At 40.3% G+C, this 15,299-nt stretch overlaps 1 protein-coding gene and 1 non-coding gene across 3 annotated transcripts in view; both read left to right on the forward strand.

The window, feature by feature from the left end:
• LOC145771572 (formin-binding protein 4-like) overlaps positions 1 to 15,299 on the forward strand; it is a 26,036-nt gene continuing 10,737 nt past the window's right edge. The window contains exons 1-6 of one of the 2 annotated variants that reach the window (XM_082583278.1): positions 1 to 142; positions 4,851 to 5,117; positions 5,985 to 6,167; positions 9,404 to 9,467; positions 14,216 to 14,301; positions 15,024 to 15,110. In XM_082583278.1, the coding sequence (XP_082439404.1) occupies positions 67 to 142; positions 4,851 to 5,117; positions 5,985 to 6,167; positions 9,404 to 9,467; positions 14,216 to 14,301; positions 15,024 to 15,110 (763 nt within the window). In that variant the 5' untranslated portion in view covers positions 1 to 66. The remainder of the gene's footprint in view (positions 143 to 4,850; positions 5,118 to 5,984; positions 6,168 to 9,403; positions 9,468 to 14,215; positions 14,302 to 15,023; positions 15,111 to 15,299) is intronic. The other variant, XM_082583279.1, reaches the window with a different exon arrangement.
• On the forward strand, positions 7,791 to 7,893 carry LOC145773083 (U6 spliceosomal RNA). Its single transcript, XR_014289494.1, has one exon. It is a non-coding gene; the product is annotated as a U6 spliceosomal RNA (small nuclear RNA).

Below are 15,299 nucleotides of genomic sequence, written 5' to 3' on the forward strand. Positions count from 1 at the left end.
TGTTCTTGTATAACTGATTAACTGATGCCATTGACAACAAAATTGTAAAATTCCGCTTTTGCAAAAATGAACCGACGAAAACCAGCACTGAAGCTTGGTCCTCGAGCAATTAATCGAAATACCCCTGACAAAGAAACTTCAAGTAAGTCAGGGCTATCAAATGATTTGCTTAAAATGCAAACCATTGTATAGGCTAGAGACAAAAGGATGATTTCAGCAGATATCTTCTGAATGGCATAGACTGAATGAAGGATTGTGATTAATAAATGAGTGTCACTTGAATCATCATCATCATCATCATCATCAACCAATTTAGATTATACAGGCCATGAATTAATCCTCATTGTCGAGGGTGTGGCCTGTCTGTCTGTCGAGAACGAAGTCTTCCCCTCCACACTTCGCGATTTATTGGGTTGGCAGAGTCCATGTTCAGGGCTACAAGGTCACGTTTTACAAGTTCTTCCCAAGAAAGTTTTGGTCTACCTTGAGTCCTTGACCCCGCTGTGCTGCGATGTTGACACATCTGACCTGTGAGATCCAGCTTGAGCTGCGCTCAACGTGACCAAGCCATCTCAGTCTGCCTAATTGGAGAACTTCACTGATGTCTTTTAATTTGAGCTTTGATAGCAGAGTCTCAAACCGGATGTTGTCCTCAGGCCCGACCAGACAGGTCCATCTTACCATCGCTCTGTCATTACGTTGTAGGCGCTTGACGGTGCTTGCTAAAGTAGCCCACGTTTCAGAGCCATAGAGCATGACACTCCTCACACAACTGGAGTAAACTTGTCCTCTGGTTGCAGCAGGAAGTTGCTTGCTTGTGAGGATAGGGAGAAGTTCTCTAAACTTTTTCCAGGCTGACTTGCACCGAGTTATAGCCGCATGCTCACACCCCCCTCCAGAAGACATGGTATCACCAAGGTAGCAGAAGTCAGCTACCACGTCAAGTGTGCCACCTTCAATCTCAACCTCGCTTACCGGCCTGCCATCTATTGGTCTTGCTGTGCCCTGACAGCGTGGGCATGAGTAGTGTGGGTCCGGTCTGAGTGACCCTTTAATTCCACTACACTTTTTGTGGACCCAGTGGGAGCAATTGGTGCAGAAGATAGAGTTGCTACCGGTTCCACTTAGGCATACCGAGCAAGGGTGCTTTCCTGATCTTCTTAGGGAGTTCTGGTTGATGCCAGAGATCATTATTTTGGTCTTACCCATGTTCACTCTTAGGCCCTTTGCTTCCATTCCCTTCTTCCAGGCGGCGATTCTGTCAACTAGTGACTCCAATGAGGTGTCGATAATGGCAAGGTCATCCGCATACAACAGCTCCCAAGGGCAGCCTGTGCGCAGTTCGAGTGACAGGGCCTCCAGGACAATGATGAAGAGCAGTGGGCTCAATACAGAACCCTGATGCACACCTACGCCTACTTTGAAAGTGTTACTGTGCCCATCCCCAACACGCACACAGCTCCTAGCATTCAGGTACATTGATTGTACTATCCGTACTAGCCATTCCTCAACACTCAGCTTTCGCATGGCCCACCAGATCACCTTCCTTGGCACTCGATCAAAGGCTTTTTCTAGGTCTGCAAAGGCCATATAGAGAGTCTTGTTTACGGCAAGGTGTTTTTCTTGAAGTTGACGGATGATGAAGATGGCGTCAGTTGTACCTCGGCCTGGCATGAAGCCGAATTGCATTTCATCAATCTGTACTTGTTGCCTAATCAATTGTTCTGTCACTCTCTCAAGTATTTTCATGGTCTGGTCAAGCAGCTTCAAGCCTCTGTAATTACCCCTATCAAGGGCATCCCCTTTACCTTTATAGATATTGACGATGTAACTTTCTTCCCAGTCTGCTGGTATACGACCCTCGCTAACAATAGCTTCTACAAGATCTCGTATAAGAGCAACTCCAGTTTTGCCTGTTGGCTTCAGCATCTCTGCTATTATTCCTGAAGGACCAGGAGCTTTGCCCATGCGCATCTTACTGATGGCTCTCTCGATCATCTCGGTGGTGATTGGTACACTAGGGCCCTCAACAGATGGTTCGTCTGAGAGATTATCCGGGTTCCAGGGGAACTCTACATTGAGAAGTCGTTCATAGTATTGTTTCCAAGCAACCTTCCTTCCTTCCTCGTCGAGGGAGAGTTCACCGGCATCATTTTTGATGGGTTTATCACCACTAACGTCTTGATTGTCACGCCGCATTTGCTTAGCCAGCTTGTAGACGGTCCCTGACTTTGAGTTGACATTGTGAAATAGTGTCTTCTCAGCTTCGGTTTTAGCATTGTATATGGCATACTTAGCAGTTCTTTTGGCATCGTTGTATGCTTCTCTGCTTCCTCCTGCCTTCCATGCCTTAAAGCATCTCCTCTTCTCCTGCACAACATTTTCCACTGTATCATTCCACCACCAGGTTTGTTTTCTCCATCGGTGCCTAGATGAAACACCACAAGTTTCTTGTGCAGCTTCAGTGACTCCTTCCTTCAGAGTTCTCCATATCTCTTCTACAGTGGTGCTTGTATGGGCTCCTTCAATCTTGGAGGCAAAGAGTTCAGCATACTCAGCTTGTTTGTTTGGATCTTTAAGCTGCCAGAGTTTTATGCGGGGCTTAAACTGTCGCTTTTGTTTGTGTGAAGCTTGTACCGTCATGTCCGACACCACGAGTTTGTGCTGGGATGCGCATTCTTCACCCAGGATGACTTTTACATTTGTAACATGCTTTCTGAACCTGCGCCGATATAGGATGTAATCGATCTGCGTCAAAACTTCTCCAGATTGGTAAGTGACCAGATGTCTGTGGTCCTTCTTAAATACGGAGTTCCCTATCACCAGGTCGTTTGCTACAGCAAATTCAAGTAGTCTTTCACCTTCCTCATTGCGTTGGCCAATGGCATACCCACCATGAACTTCTACGTATCCGTCTGGATTGCTGCCTATGTGGCCATTCCAATCACCGCACACAAACAGTTCTTCAGTGGCAGGGACAGTGGTGATAAGGCTCTGAAGTTGTTCGTAAAACTGAGTCTTGGTATCTTCGCTGAGCCCAGCCTGGGGAGCATAAACACAGACGACAGCAAACACAACTTTACCCACAACTAAACGCACTAAGAGTATCCTGTCGGAAATGCGTCTCACTTCGAATACCTTCTCCCACCAATCTTCAGCCAGCATGATACCAACCCCTCCTGTGCCCTTGCCATTACCAGACCAGAGAAACTTGGCTTGCGAGTCCTTCCCAGTAATTTTCCTAGTTCCAACATGCCTCCATCTGGTTTCCTGAAGACAGAGTAAGTCTATTCTTCTCCTAGTCATTGTCTCTACTACTTCATTTGCCTTTCCTCGCATGGTTCCCACATTAAGTGATCCCACACGGAAAGGCTTAGGGCGTTCATAGTATTTGCCACAATGGCCGGACCCTGCAGACCCACGCACCCGGAGGTCCGCCAAGCCCGAGACATTACCAGTTACCTTGTTGTTACTGGCACTGCCTTGCTTATTTCTTCTTTTTCGACTTGACATGTTTTGATTTAGGCAGTTTTTACAGCCGGATGCCTTTCCTTGACTAACTTGGTACACTTTTGGCAGACCAAGATCTCCACCGTTCCCAGCTAACTAGGGCAGTTGTGGGAAATTCCACTTGCATAATGCACCGTTGTCCCAAAAATATAACAGTGACCCGCTGCATATGCTACTGTCATCCAGGTTATGACAGGCTATCCAGAGATAACAGACGCAACATATCCCAGTGGCAGGGGATTGGATTGGTGAGTGCCGGGACGTTTCCGCATGCCAGCGGGCCCTGCACACTGCACCTCTAGGGCTCCAATCTGCTCCGAGATCCCTAGCCAGTCAGCCTTGATTATGACAATCGAAAAAAAGTTTCCTTATTCAAATAGAATTTCGCTTTCATAATATCATTTCGCTTTTTTGCACCTGACAAAAAATAGTATTGCTGAATAAAGTTATTTCATTACACTTTTAGGCGGCGATCACTGGCTCTGATATGTCATCTGTGGTGATGGATGTGTTGTTATGCCTGTGTTAATGTGTTGTTATTACCTATAGATATTACATTGTATAACCCTAATTTATGAAGGTGCGATTTGCGAAACATCACACCTGTGATGTGAAACTTCTTTAATTAGGTTTTAATTTGCAATGAATTGTTAGAATGTAGATCACCCTTCTGAATAATCCGTGTAATTCTTTGAACTAACAAATGCTGCTATGGGATTTCTGTCTCCATACAGACAACTGTATTTTAATCTTGAAACATTGTTTGACAGTGAGATAATGGCTCTAGGTTTTAACTTGTTAATCTCACCCCTGAAAAGTCTCTATTGTAATTTCTTTAAGTAAACAGATGCCTCCATGGAATTTTTGAAAACTTCCATCTCAAAACAGACGATTGTATTTTAATCATGCAACGCTGTTTGACAACACGTTTGCATCTAATTAGTGGTCTCCAAAAAAGACTTGTCTTTGAATCAAGTTATCTCTAAACTGGCCATTGCGGTCTATGCCTGCTATACTTTTATTATCACTGTTTGTTTTACTTTAAAAACTTTTTTTCAAGTTTTTGTTTGTTGTATACAGGCTTACACCCGGTGATTGAAGATTTAGATTAAGTGAACGGGAAGGCAAGGAAGCCAATCTTCGTGTCCACCTTCAGGCATACCTTTAAGTGTCCTGCCACAAACACAGCCGCATGCTCTTGAGCGGTGTCGAACCGGCGCCCTTTCGATTGCCGTTCCAGTGTTCTCACCACTCGGCTATGCAGCCGACTTTTTCAAGTTACTCAAGTGCCATGCAAAAAACTTTTCTTCAAAAAATTTCAGATCATTTTTGCTTTTCAGAAAACGAAGCTCGCGCAGGAATAGGATTGGGACTTCTTGGCTCTTATGGTGATGACAGTGATGATGGCATTCCAGTTGAAGACGACTACAGTGATGAAGAAGTGAAGCTTCCTGAAAGTACGCTTGACTCAAAGGTGGCAGATTTTCTCAAGGAAATAGATGATCTTGGAGGAGTAATTCCTGCAGCAAAACCTAAAAAACAAGAGAAGCCACCGACGAAAACTGAAGTAGAAAAAATAAAAGATACTGCAGAAACAGATTTTAAGAGTAAGTAAATTTTTAAAAGTGAGTTACTCAAAAGCCAACCAGTGCTGGTTTGCTGTTGGTTTGAAATGACATATATTGCGTTGATGAACATTATAATTATTATAAACAATTAAACATGCATAAACACAAAAATAATGAGAAAGGCAGTATAACGTAAGAGTAAGAGAACAACTGTACGCCCACCGCCCAGCAAGCTGGTACTAGAGAGAAGCTCAATTACGGGGCACGGGTCCATAGGATGCACTGCCTGTCCTGATAATTATATATTCATGAAAAATGTATGACGAGTTCAAATTATATCTAGTTATCTTGTTGTGTATTGCGATTTTGAATATTAAATTCTCTTCAGCACAACTTTATAACAGGCATAGTAAAATCTTCAATACCGGTAGGTCAGTTCAAGGATGCAGCAGCTAAGTTTAGAAAGAAACCACTTAACTGCTGCATGCTTGAACTGACCTACCGGTATTGAAGATTTTACTATGCCTGTTATAAAGTTGTGCTGAAGAGAGTTTAATATTCGAATACGCGATACACAACAAGATAGCTTGATGTAATTTGGACTCATCGTACATTTTTCTTGAATGCATTGACACACTTGAAAAAAAGCATCAATTAAAAATTAAGATAAACTGAAATGGGTTTGGTATTTCAAGTTCAGTTTAATTAATTATTCTAAAATACATCGAACTTCCAATTATATTTAAATGTTAATGCTGCATAATTATACTTATCATACCTTTAGTATGCGTTCTTAAAATATATATTTATTGGATTTTTACATTCTTCAAAAATATGCTATTGTAATGACAATGAAGATTGAACAATTGTATGTAGTTTCATGATTGAAGTTTAGAGATACCGTAGTTAATTTTTCAGTATCTTGGGGATCATGGCAGCAATGTATTGATGAGAACACACAGCATCCATACTACTGGAACACTGAAACTAACGAAGTGACATGGGTTGTACCTGAGGAAATAGCAAAACAATATGATAGCAACGTCGCATCTATTCCGAACAATGAAGTAAAAATGCAGGAGCTCACAGGTGCTGGTTTGAAGGGTCTGCTACTATTCGGCGATTCCGATTCGGCGAGTCCGATTCGGCGAGTCCGATTCGACTAGTCCGATTCGACTAGTCCGATTCGGCGAGTTCCCTATTCGGCGAGAGCCCTTTTCGGCGAGTGAAAAAAAAAAAAAGATCATGTTTATGTTTATAAGTTAGTACTTTTGAATAGTTAAAATGATTAGTTTGGACCAACAAATGTGTGGCCTACAGCTTGGATTAAAAGGAAATTATCGGGTACCGTAGCCTAGTTATCCCGACCAGCAAAAATTTGTTTCAAGAACACAGTTCATTTTTACATTGTAGTAACAGAATGAAAAGGCTAAACAAATGTGTGGCCTATCGTGTTAACGTCGCTAAACGTTGAAATCGTGTAAAAAAGGGAGCTTTTGCTGACTAGGATACTTTGAAACTGAGAAACATTCACAGAAGCCCTACGATTTGTTCCAAGAACCCATTTAGCATAACATTTCATTTGTACATTGATTCAACGTCTGAATACATTATCTTAAAAATGCAACGTATCTCTTTGACGAAATCGTTACGCTGGGCGGTAGATGGGTTAAACCAGAGTGCCCTCTAATAATCAAAACGCCCCCCTTAAGCCGAGGTAATCATACCGCCCCCCTGAAAAATCAAAACGCCCCCCGTTGAGAACCACTGGCTTAAAGAGTCGCAGTCCATCAACCGCTAGCCAACGCAGACGCATAGCATGTGTTTTGGTCGAGCTTTGTTTATAATAATTAACGGTAGGTCGAACGTAGCGATAACTCCGAGTGTGGCAATAAAAGCAATCTTAGTGTAACGACATAATTACGTTATCCATCTGCGTGATATTTCGCTGAATTTACGTTGCTGCTGATGAAACACGCTTTCGCCCCCACGGCCAAAAAAATAGTTAGGCGCCTATGATTTTAACTATTCAAAAGTACTAACTCAGGGGTCACCAACCTTTTTTGCATGCGGGCCACTTTGGCACTAAGGAGAGCTGTGGTGGGCCGCACTAATAAAATTTTAGGTAGGTTGACTCTTACGCTAGAAAAGAACGCATTTCGTACCCAGTATCCAGCGTTACATGTTGTTCATATTTATGTTAGAATACCGCAGCAACAAAATTAATCGAACAACGCTACTGCCAGGCAGCTCCTTTTACAGCACTTTTGACTTTTTTAACAATGCCTAATAAACGAGGCCACTTGTTTTGTGCACTTATAGCGAGGCGAGCGGTTTCATAAGAATATTCATCGCCAAGCAAGAGTGGTGTTGTCACTTCGCTTCACTAAAGATATCTTGCAATTAACAATTTCAGTAAACAAGGAAATGTTTGACACATCGAAATACAGGCAACATTAGTGACCTGCAAACATATCAGCGAAAAATAGGCTCCAATACCAGGGAAAAAGAAACCAGGCACCATGAAACAAACGCTTGTGGAAATCACCGAAAAATCGTAATTCATGAACAGTCTTCCCTCTAAAAAAGCAATGAGTTGGTTTTTCATCCTTTTTGTGAGAGTCTATAAAACCGTTTTTTTTTATTATGGACAACTGTCACTTGCGGTGTTTATCAGCATGGCAAGAATTTGTTGGTTAACAACATTTTGCTGTACTTGCTTCGGCAGTACATATACTAAAATTGTAACGATACAGAGAAGATTAGCATGCTTCGCAAGGATGACACGCAAAATGGTGAAACGTTCCATATTTCTTAAAACAATAACATTTTGCAGTACTAAGCTAAATATTTTCATAATACAATCAGAAAAAGTCTTTAACTTTACATATAATATTTTGCCAATTTATTATAAATTGAGTTGGCACACCGACCTATTTTGCCAACAAAAACTTGCATAATAAGAACACTGCTCGTGAAACACAATAACGGTGAAACGCACACTAGTGTTTACATGACATTTGCAAACTTAAAATAAGCAACCCTATGCTCACAGACAATTTCGAAATTCGAAAACAGACGTTTTAATCAACCACTGGGACAGTGTGGCTGGACATCGCATTGGAATAACTTTAAGCAACCCCCACCTAGAACTATAATCTGATTGGTCGGTCGGTGGAATCGCATGCAAAGCGAAAATATGCTTTTCGGAAAGTATTTTTTGCCTTCATGCTGTTAACTCCTCAAGAAAAGTATTTTGGGTTATACTTGTACGCTGATACCTTCCGCGGGCCGCAACGATACAGCGTGGCGGGCCGCATGCGGCCCGCCAGTTGGTGACCCCTGTACTAACTTATAGACATAAACATTTTTTTTTGTTGTAACATTTTCTTTGTTTTATTTTTCCTTCATATCTTAAATTTTTTTGAAAGTGATGCAACCTTGCCAAATTTCTTTCAACTCAATAACTTACTTCGGTCACAACCACGTTTTAACGTTCGCGTTTTGTCGCTTCTACCTTTTTCTACACCTTTGCTATGTTGACGTGAATTGTTTTTGATATCATGATCAGAAATAAAAACAACTGAACTGACATGACGAATTCAAGCACGTTTTAACGTTCGCATTTTGTCGCTTCTACCTTTGCTATGTTAACGTGTATTGTTTTTGATATGATGGTCAAAAATAAAAATAACTGAACTGACAAGACGAATTTTAATTTAATAGTTCAAACATTTTATTTTTATTCCTTTCTGCACGATTTCAACGTTTAGCGACGTTAAAACGATGTAAAAACGGCAATTGCAATTAGGCTATGGTACCCGATAATTTCCTTTTAAAAATTTCAAAAACTCGCCGAATAGGGCACTCGCCGAAAAGGGCTCTCGCCGAATAGGGAACTCGCCGAATCGGACTAGTCGAATCGGACTCGCCGAATCGGACTCGCCGAAACGGGCCATTCCGTGGTTTGAAGACATTTTTCAGTGTTCTGTGATTATATTCTGTAAAGGTGTTTCTGTTTCTGCATTTTTTATTGAGGAAGCTTGGCCGTTTGCTTTTATGCCGGATATTGTAAGTTGTATCTGAATGTAAAGTTTGACTTTTTCAAAAATAAACAGGGTTCTATTTCATTGTTAAGGTTATGGTGAGTTTAGTTGAATGCGCTGTGTTCGTATGACAAAATTTTTCATTGAAAAACTGTGATTTGCAACCAATGTGTTTATGCTACAAGACATGTCAAATTTGTGAAGATTCTTTAACATGTGTTTTGTGAAAAGGGATTTTGAATTTTATATTTCATATATCTAAAAATGTTTTTCTTTCAGCTGAACTACAAAAGAAAGAAGAACCTTCATACAATAATGTTCCTGAGGATTCTATCGCTAATCGGTTTGTGCTTATTTTATTTTGATTCTTCTGTGGTTTTAATAAAATTGTAAACTTTTGGAAGCAGAAATCTGTAATTTTAAACCTCATGTATCCAAGAACTTGATATTGCATTAAAAAACTTGTATGCATTGGCAAACATGTTCTAAGTATAAAATTATAATTGTATTCATTGGCATTTTGTTTGCATGCAGTACATTATATTCAAGTTTACAGTTTTAAAATTCGAAGTGCCTGTTTTTCTACGTGAGTTGCCATGGTTGCGATCAAAAAGCATTGTTTCGTAGCAGGTATGGCCGCAGTTAAAATTAAAGTTGGGGTTAAATTAGAGCAAAGGCTAAAGCTTAGGGTTAAGATTTTTTTCTGTCAAGGACTTTAATCACAAGTCTTTGTCTTCAACAGCTTCAAACTTTTCTCAAATTGGAGCAGAATTCCTTATCTGGCAACACTTTTATTGGAAAAATAGCCACAGTAGGGTCTCCCACTTTTAGGCGACTTTTCAGGAAAATTAGGTTCGGGTCAAATTCTGAATGGATTTTCGTCACTGATTTCAAAAATGACGTTATTTTTTCATTATGACGTCATCTTGATGTGCCAGCTAGCGGATTTTTGCTATTTTGGCCTTATCACGAAAATGGCAAGAGCTGGAGACTTGGAACTTGTGCCAAAATGACCGGAAGGGGCGATTTCCTATTTGTTGTCAATACAATATGAAACGCTAACTGCAACAGAAAAGAAGTTATTTTGAAAACACATGTTTTTGCTCATTTTGGACAAAACTATGAGAAACACGGCAATTTTGCTACTGCGATGCTGTTATTTCGATTGTTAAGTTGCTGTGTTGCGCCACATTGTTTAACAATTAAGTACAGTGGTAGTTAGTCTAGCATATTGTATTTACAATTGATTATATACCTCAGCGTTGATTTTTACATGCATATTGCAATTACTAATACTAGCTAACTTTAAACCCTTGATCATTTCGTTCAGAGATCTATCAAACAAAACCACCATTCAACAACACAACACAGTTCAATGGGATTATTTATCACACTGTGCAAAGCAGCACAAATGAGCAAGTCTGTTTTGGCCAAATCATCTTGGTCATCTCGAATCAAGCCGTTCACAACGCGTTTTAGTCTGCCAATAAAGCGCTCTGTTCCTCGATTGTTGTTGTTGATCATACGCAAAAACACTGATGGAGATGAAAAACATGCAATGCGTGGAGCCATCTTACTTTCTTCGGAAAAAAAAATCACTTAAGTTGTCATGCTTCAAAAGCGTCTGCTCGATATCAACGTTTCTTGGAAAACTTTTCTATTTTGCCGCATCAGCAGCAAAAGGCGGAACTTCAGCGTGGAGAACTTAAACCAACGTTTTTAGGGCTCAACCATTAGGATGCATGCTTAACGAAATGTTTCAGAACAGCGTTGAATACTGGTTCATTCACAGATTTATATGCAAGTAATAAATCTCTTGTAAGCAGTACCAATTGAGGGACCTTCAGCAGCGGAAGGTTTAAGATGGATGACTAAAAATGCTGGCAAATAAACACTAGGGTGGCTCTTATTTGGCAAAAAATGAAAAAAATTTGAATTTTGTGCGGGACACCCGTTTAAAAGGTGAGGTTGTCAGAAAAAATAACTCCTGCAAAAAATTTTTGAATTTGAAATTGATTTAGAGGTGGCCCTCCCCCCCAAAAGTTTTGCGCCCTTCTCCAAAATACCAAATCTGCATATCTCAAAAACTGCTTGAGCTAGAGATACGGTTTTTGTGTCAAAAGATGCAGAAAGCATGATTTCCTATCTGCTTTCTGAACAGTGATTGCGTCTATCTTGAATAGAAAAGCAGTTATTTAGAAAAAACCTGTTTTCGGTATTCTAGCACAAAACAGTGCTAAACAAGTATTGTGGCCCAAGCTATTCAATAAACAAAGTTCATAAGCTAACCTGTAAAACTGGTAAAGCAATAAACGAAATAAGTATTCCTAAACTTTTATGCATTCATGCATAGCTAAAATGCCGTTTTTTGTCATATTCCTTGGAGAAACTCCTGAGCGTGGAATCCGCTTTCAAGCTTCTGAGGTGCTATGCATCGCACTTGTTGGATGGCGAAGGCGATTTATGCAAAAAGCTTGGTCTGCATTTATGGTATCTGTCCTAAGAAATGTGGACAAGCCTTGTTTGACTCTCGATTGTCTGTGGAAAGTAAAAAGCTAATGGTGGCAATCATGTTAGATGAAACAGGAGAACGTCCACCAAGGAGACCAAGCATCAAAGTAGATGCGTTTCTTAGCAATAAGGGTCTAGAACAGTATTGCACCTCTAATTCAAAATGGCTTGGGGTGAAGATGAAGCAATAATTATTATACTTTCAAAGGATCCTGCTCATTGGACTGAAGATGGTGCATTTATTCAAGCTTTACACATGGCGAAGGGACTTTCAGTAGTCAATGACAGAGCAGAGAGAGGAGTTGCTCTAAGTCTAATCCAGGATTTTAACAAAATCTTAACTGAAGATGAGTACCAACTTCAGTTTCTTTTGCAAGTTGTTACTGTACACAGAAAACTGCTTCCGAATTCCAAGAACAATATTGTCGATTCTTCTTCGTTTAAACCTTCTTTGTTACTCCAGGGGTCAAGGGCTCTGTCTTTTACCCCCTTTGGGCAGTGGCGATGCGGTTTAGATGCTTGAACAGGTGTCGAGCAGCAATCCTTTGATTCGTCCATTGATTCGTCATCCAGTTCAAGCAGACCACGCACACCATTTGGCGAAGTTACAGATAGTGTGGTCTGTAGTTTGTTCGTCTTTGCCACACTCACAGATTGCGAATGCAGCCATCCCCCATTTGTGCATGTTGGAGCGGAATAGTCTTACTCCAGTAGCCCAGTACTCAGGCGGTTGAGCCGCACCAGGCTTTCCTTGGCGAATTATGCATTCCGGTTGGATGGGGGCTGGTGTCGGAGATACAACTTTAGAGTCTTGAGGAGTTTTTCTTCCACTCTGAGCTCCACTTGTTGTCCTCCCAGGTAGCCGCGCTGATGGATTGGTCTTCAGCGGTTTTCATCAGGAGTTGTGCGTCACATACAAATGGGTGTCTCGATTTCAGTTGCTGAGGATGCTCGATTGCTCGCTCACAGACTCGTAGAGACTTGAGTGGAGCAAGTGGTTGGGGTTCGTAGTGCGGCGAGAAAGAGACAGGACGGCTTCTTCGTGACGAAACTCAGCTGGTTGGTTGCCTGCAAGGACAGGGAAATTGTCCGATGGTGTAGGTCGCAGGCATCCTGCCATGACACGCAAGGCAATATATAAAATATTGTCGATAATATCGCTTCTTGCAGTACTGACCAGAATTACATTTTGAAATGAATATCGTTACCAGTGTTCCCTCTAAGGTGCAAAAATTAAGACAAAAAAACGAAATTTTGTAGACGGTTTCGTGGTCACAAAAAAGGTTGTAAAAATCAAGATTTGGTCAAATGCGTTTTTTCTAAATAACTGCTTTTCTACTCAAGATAGATGCATTCAATGTTCAGAAAGCAGATAGAAAACCATGCTTTCTGCATCTTTTAACACAAAAACCGTATCTCTAGTTCAAGTGGTTTTCGAGATACGCAGATTTGGTATTTCGAGGGAGGGCACAGAACTTTAGGGGGAGAGGGCCACCTCTAAATCAACTTCAAATTTAAAAAAAATTTGCAAGAGTTATTTTTTCTGACAACCTCACCATTTGAAAGGGTGTCCCAAGCAAAATTCAAAAACTCAATTTTAAGAGCCACCCTAATAAACACAAACAATAAAAGAAACCATACGTTGAAGTTTAGGGATATCCTGAGGCCCAACACAATACCTTAAATCAGCAATCTTAAGTAACCACTCGCTGTTGTTATTCAACGCGCATGGGACAACTTTTCTTGACGATAAAAAAGTAATAGTTTCAAATTTCCTGGAACATTCATCACTAAATGAACTGCCATAGCAAGAAGACACATATGGTCGCTCCGAAAAGATGAATCTTAGCTTCTTTCTTGTGCTCAGAAAACCATAAGATCTTGGCTTTTAAATGATTTGCGGCTATAGCTGTGATGAAACTTTACAATATTGTCGGATTTTCAGATGTTGAGGCTTAAGTTTTAAAATTTTCTTAATTATGTTCATCAAACCACCATCTTCGTATGCATTAGGGCCTTTCACTTTGCCTTCCAAATAGCTTTTTGCGTGTGTAAAATAAATCTCATTTACATGGAAGAGACATTCAAGAGTGTGTACCACTACTACTACCACTGTACTTAATTGCTAAACAAGGTGGAGCAACTTAACAATCGAAATAAAAGCATCACTGTAGCAAAATTGCCGTGTTTCTCATTTTTTTGTCCAAAAATGAGCAAAAACATGTGTTTTCAAAATAACTCCTTTTCTGTTGCAGTTAGCGTTTCATATTGTATTGACAACAAATAGGAAATCGTCCCTTCCGGTCATTTTGGCACAAGTTCCAAGTCTCTAGCTCATGCCATATTCGTGATAAGGCCAAAATAGCAAAATCCGCTAGCTGGCACATCAAGATGACGTCATAATGAAAAAATAACGTCATTTTTGAAATCAGTGACGAAAATCCATTCAGAATTTGACCCGAACCTAATTTTCCTGAAAAGTCGCCTAAAAGTGGGACACCCTAAGCCACAGCCTTTAAAATTAGGTTTATTTTTTGTATGAAAACTTTATTAATTGTTGGCTGCTGATTATATTTGTAGAACTAGTGTTTATCCGTGGGAAGAAAACGAGCAAAAAAACGACTTTGATATCGATGCGGAGTTGGACAATGCATTACAATGCAAAGGTAACGCTTTTAAATTTGCGTTTGCTGCAATTGCATCTTGATAGACTTAATAAACGACTCATTGAACTACGGTAGCATCTGCGTTTCCTTGAGCTAGCATATCTTTCTAAGGTTTTTCAAGGACACTGCCACAATACGATGTCACGATTGTCACGTGATCATCGACCGGTGACTTTAAAACGTCACCATAAGAATGCCGCTGCTACATTCCGCACTGTTCTCAAATGCATCGGCTTTGTTAATTCATTCTTTTGTTGCTATTCTTGTGTTAACTAGTTTCGTACGTACTAATTATATTTTTTCACTCACATCACCTTGCTTGGAATGGTGTTTTGGTGATAGAATCAGAGTAACTATAATAGCCGTTTGGGCCGAATGGTTGTGTTTAATGTCAAATTAAGCAACAAAGATTGTTGGTTTTCTCAGTGATAGAGATCATTTTTTGAAGTTTTCTGTACCATGAAAAGATGAACGACGACAAAGTAATTGGATTGAATAACATCATTCAAACTGTATGGTACCTAACATACCAATTTTTAATCACATCCGAAAAAGGCTACTAGTGATAGTGAACGCATAACATTATAAGAAATATTTAACTATTTTTGCGCTTCATTTTTCGTCGTCCACTTTTTTGTGCATCGTCTGTTTACAGTTTAGTACAAATACTTCTCTTCTAATGTTATTAGATTTCCTTCATTGTTGTCTCAAATATTTTACAGAGAAGAGCCGTTCTAGGAAGCACGACGTACCTACTGGAGAAAATGACGAGATTCCCTTGAAAAGAAAGAAATTCCACCCACTTGATGGTATCCATTTGTATTCAATGATTTATTGATACGTTGCATATACTGTATTTTTAAATGTTGGCAAACTCACCTGGAAAAAGAAAAAAGCTTGGACGTTTTTAAAGGAAGATCATGAGAGCCATGTTCGGCATGATGGAGAGTGCTAGTGATTTATCAAAAACAGTTGAATTTCATGGCGTCGGGCAAGGT

Source organism: Aplidium turbinatum, chromosome 6 (assembly GCF_918807975.1).
Source record: "Aplidium turbinatum chromosome 6, kaAplTurb1.1, whole genome shotgun sequence".
Classification (NCBI taxonomy): domain Eukaryota; kingdom Metazoa; phylum Chordata; class Ascidiacea; order Aplousobranchia; family Polyclinidae; genus Aplidium; species Aplidium turbinatum.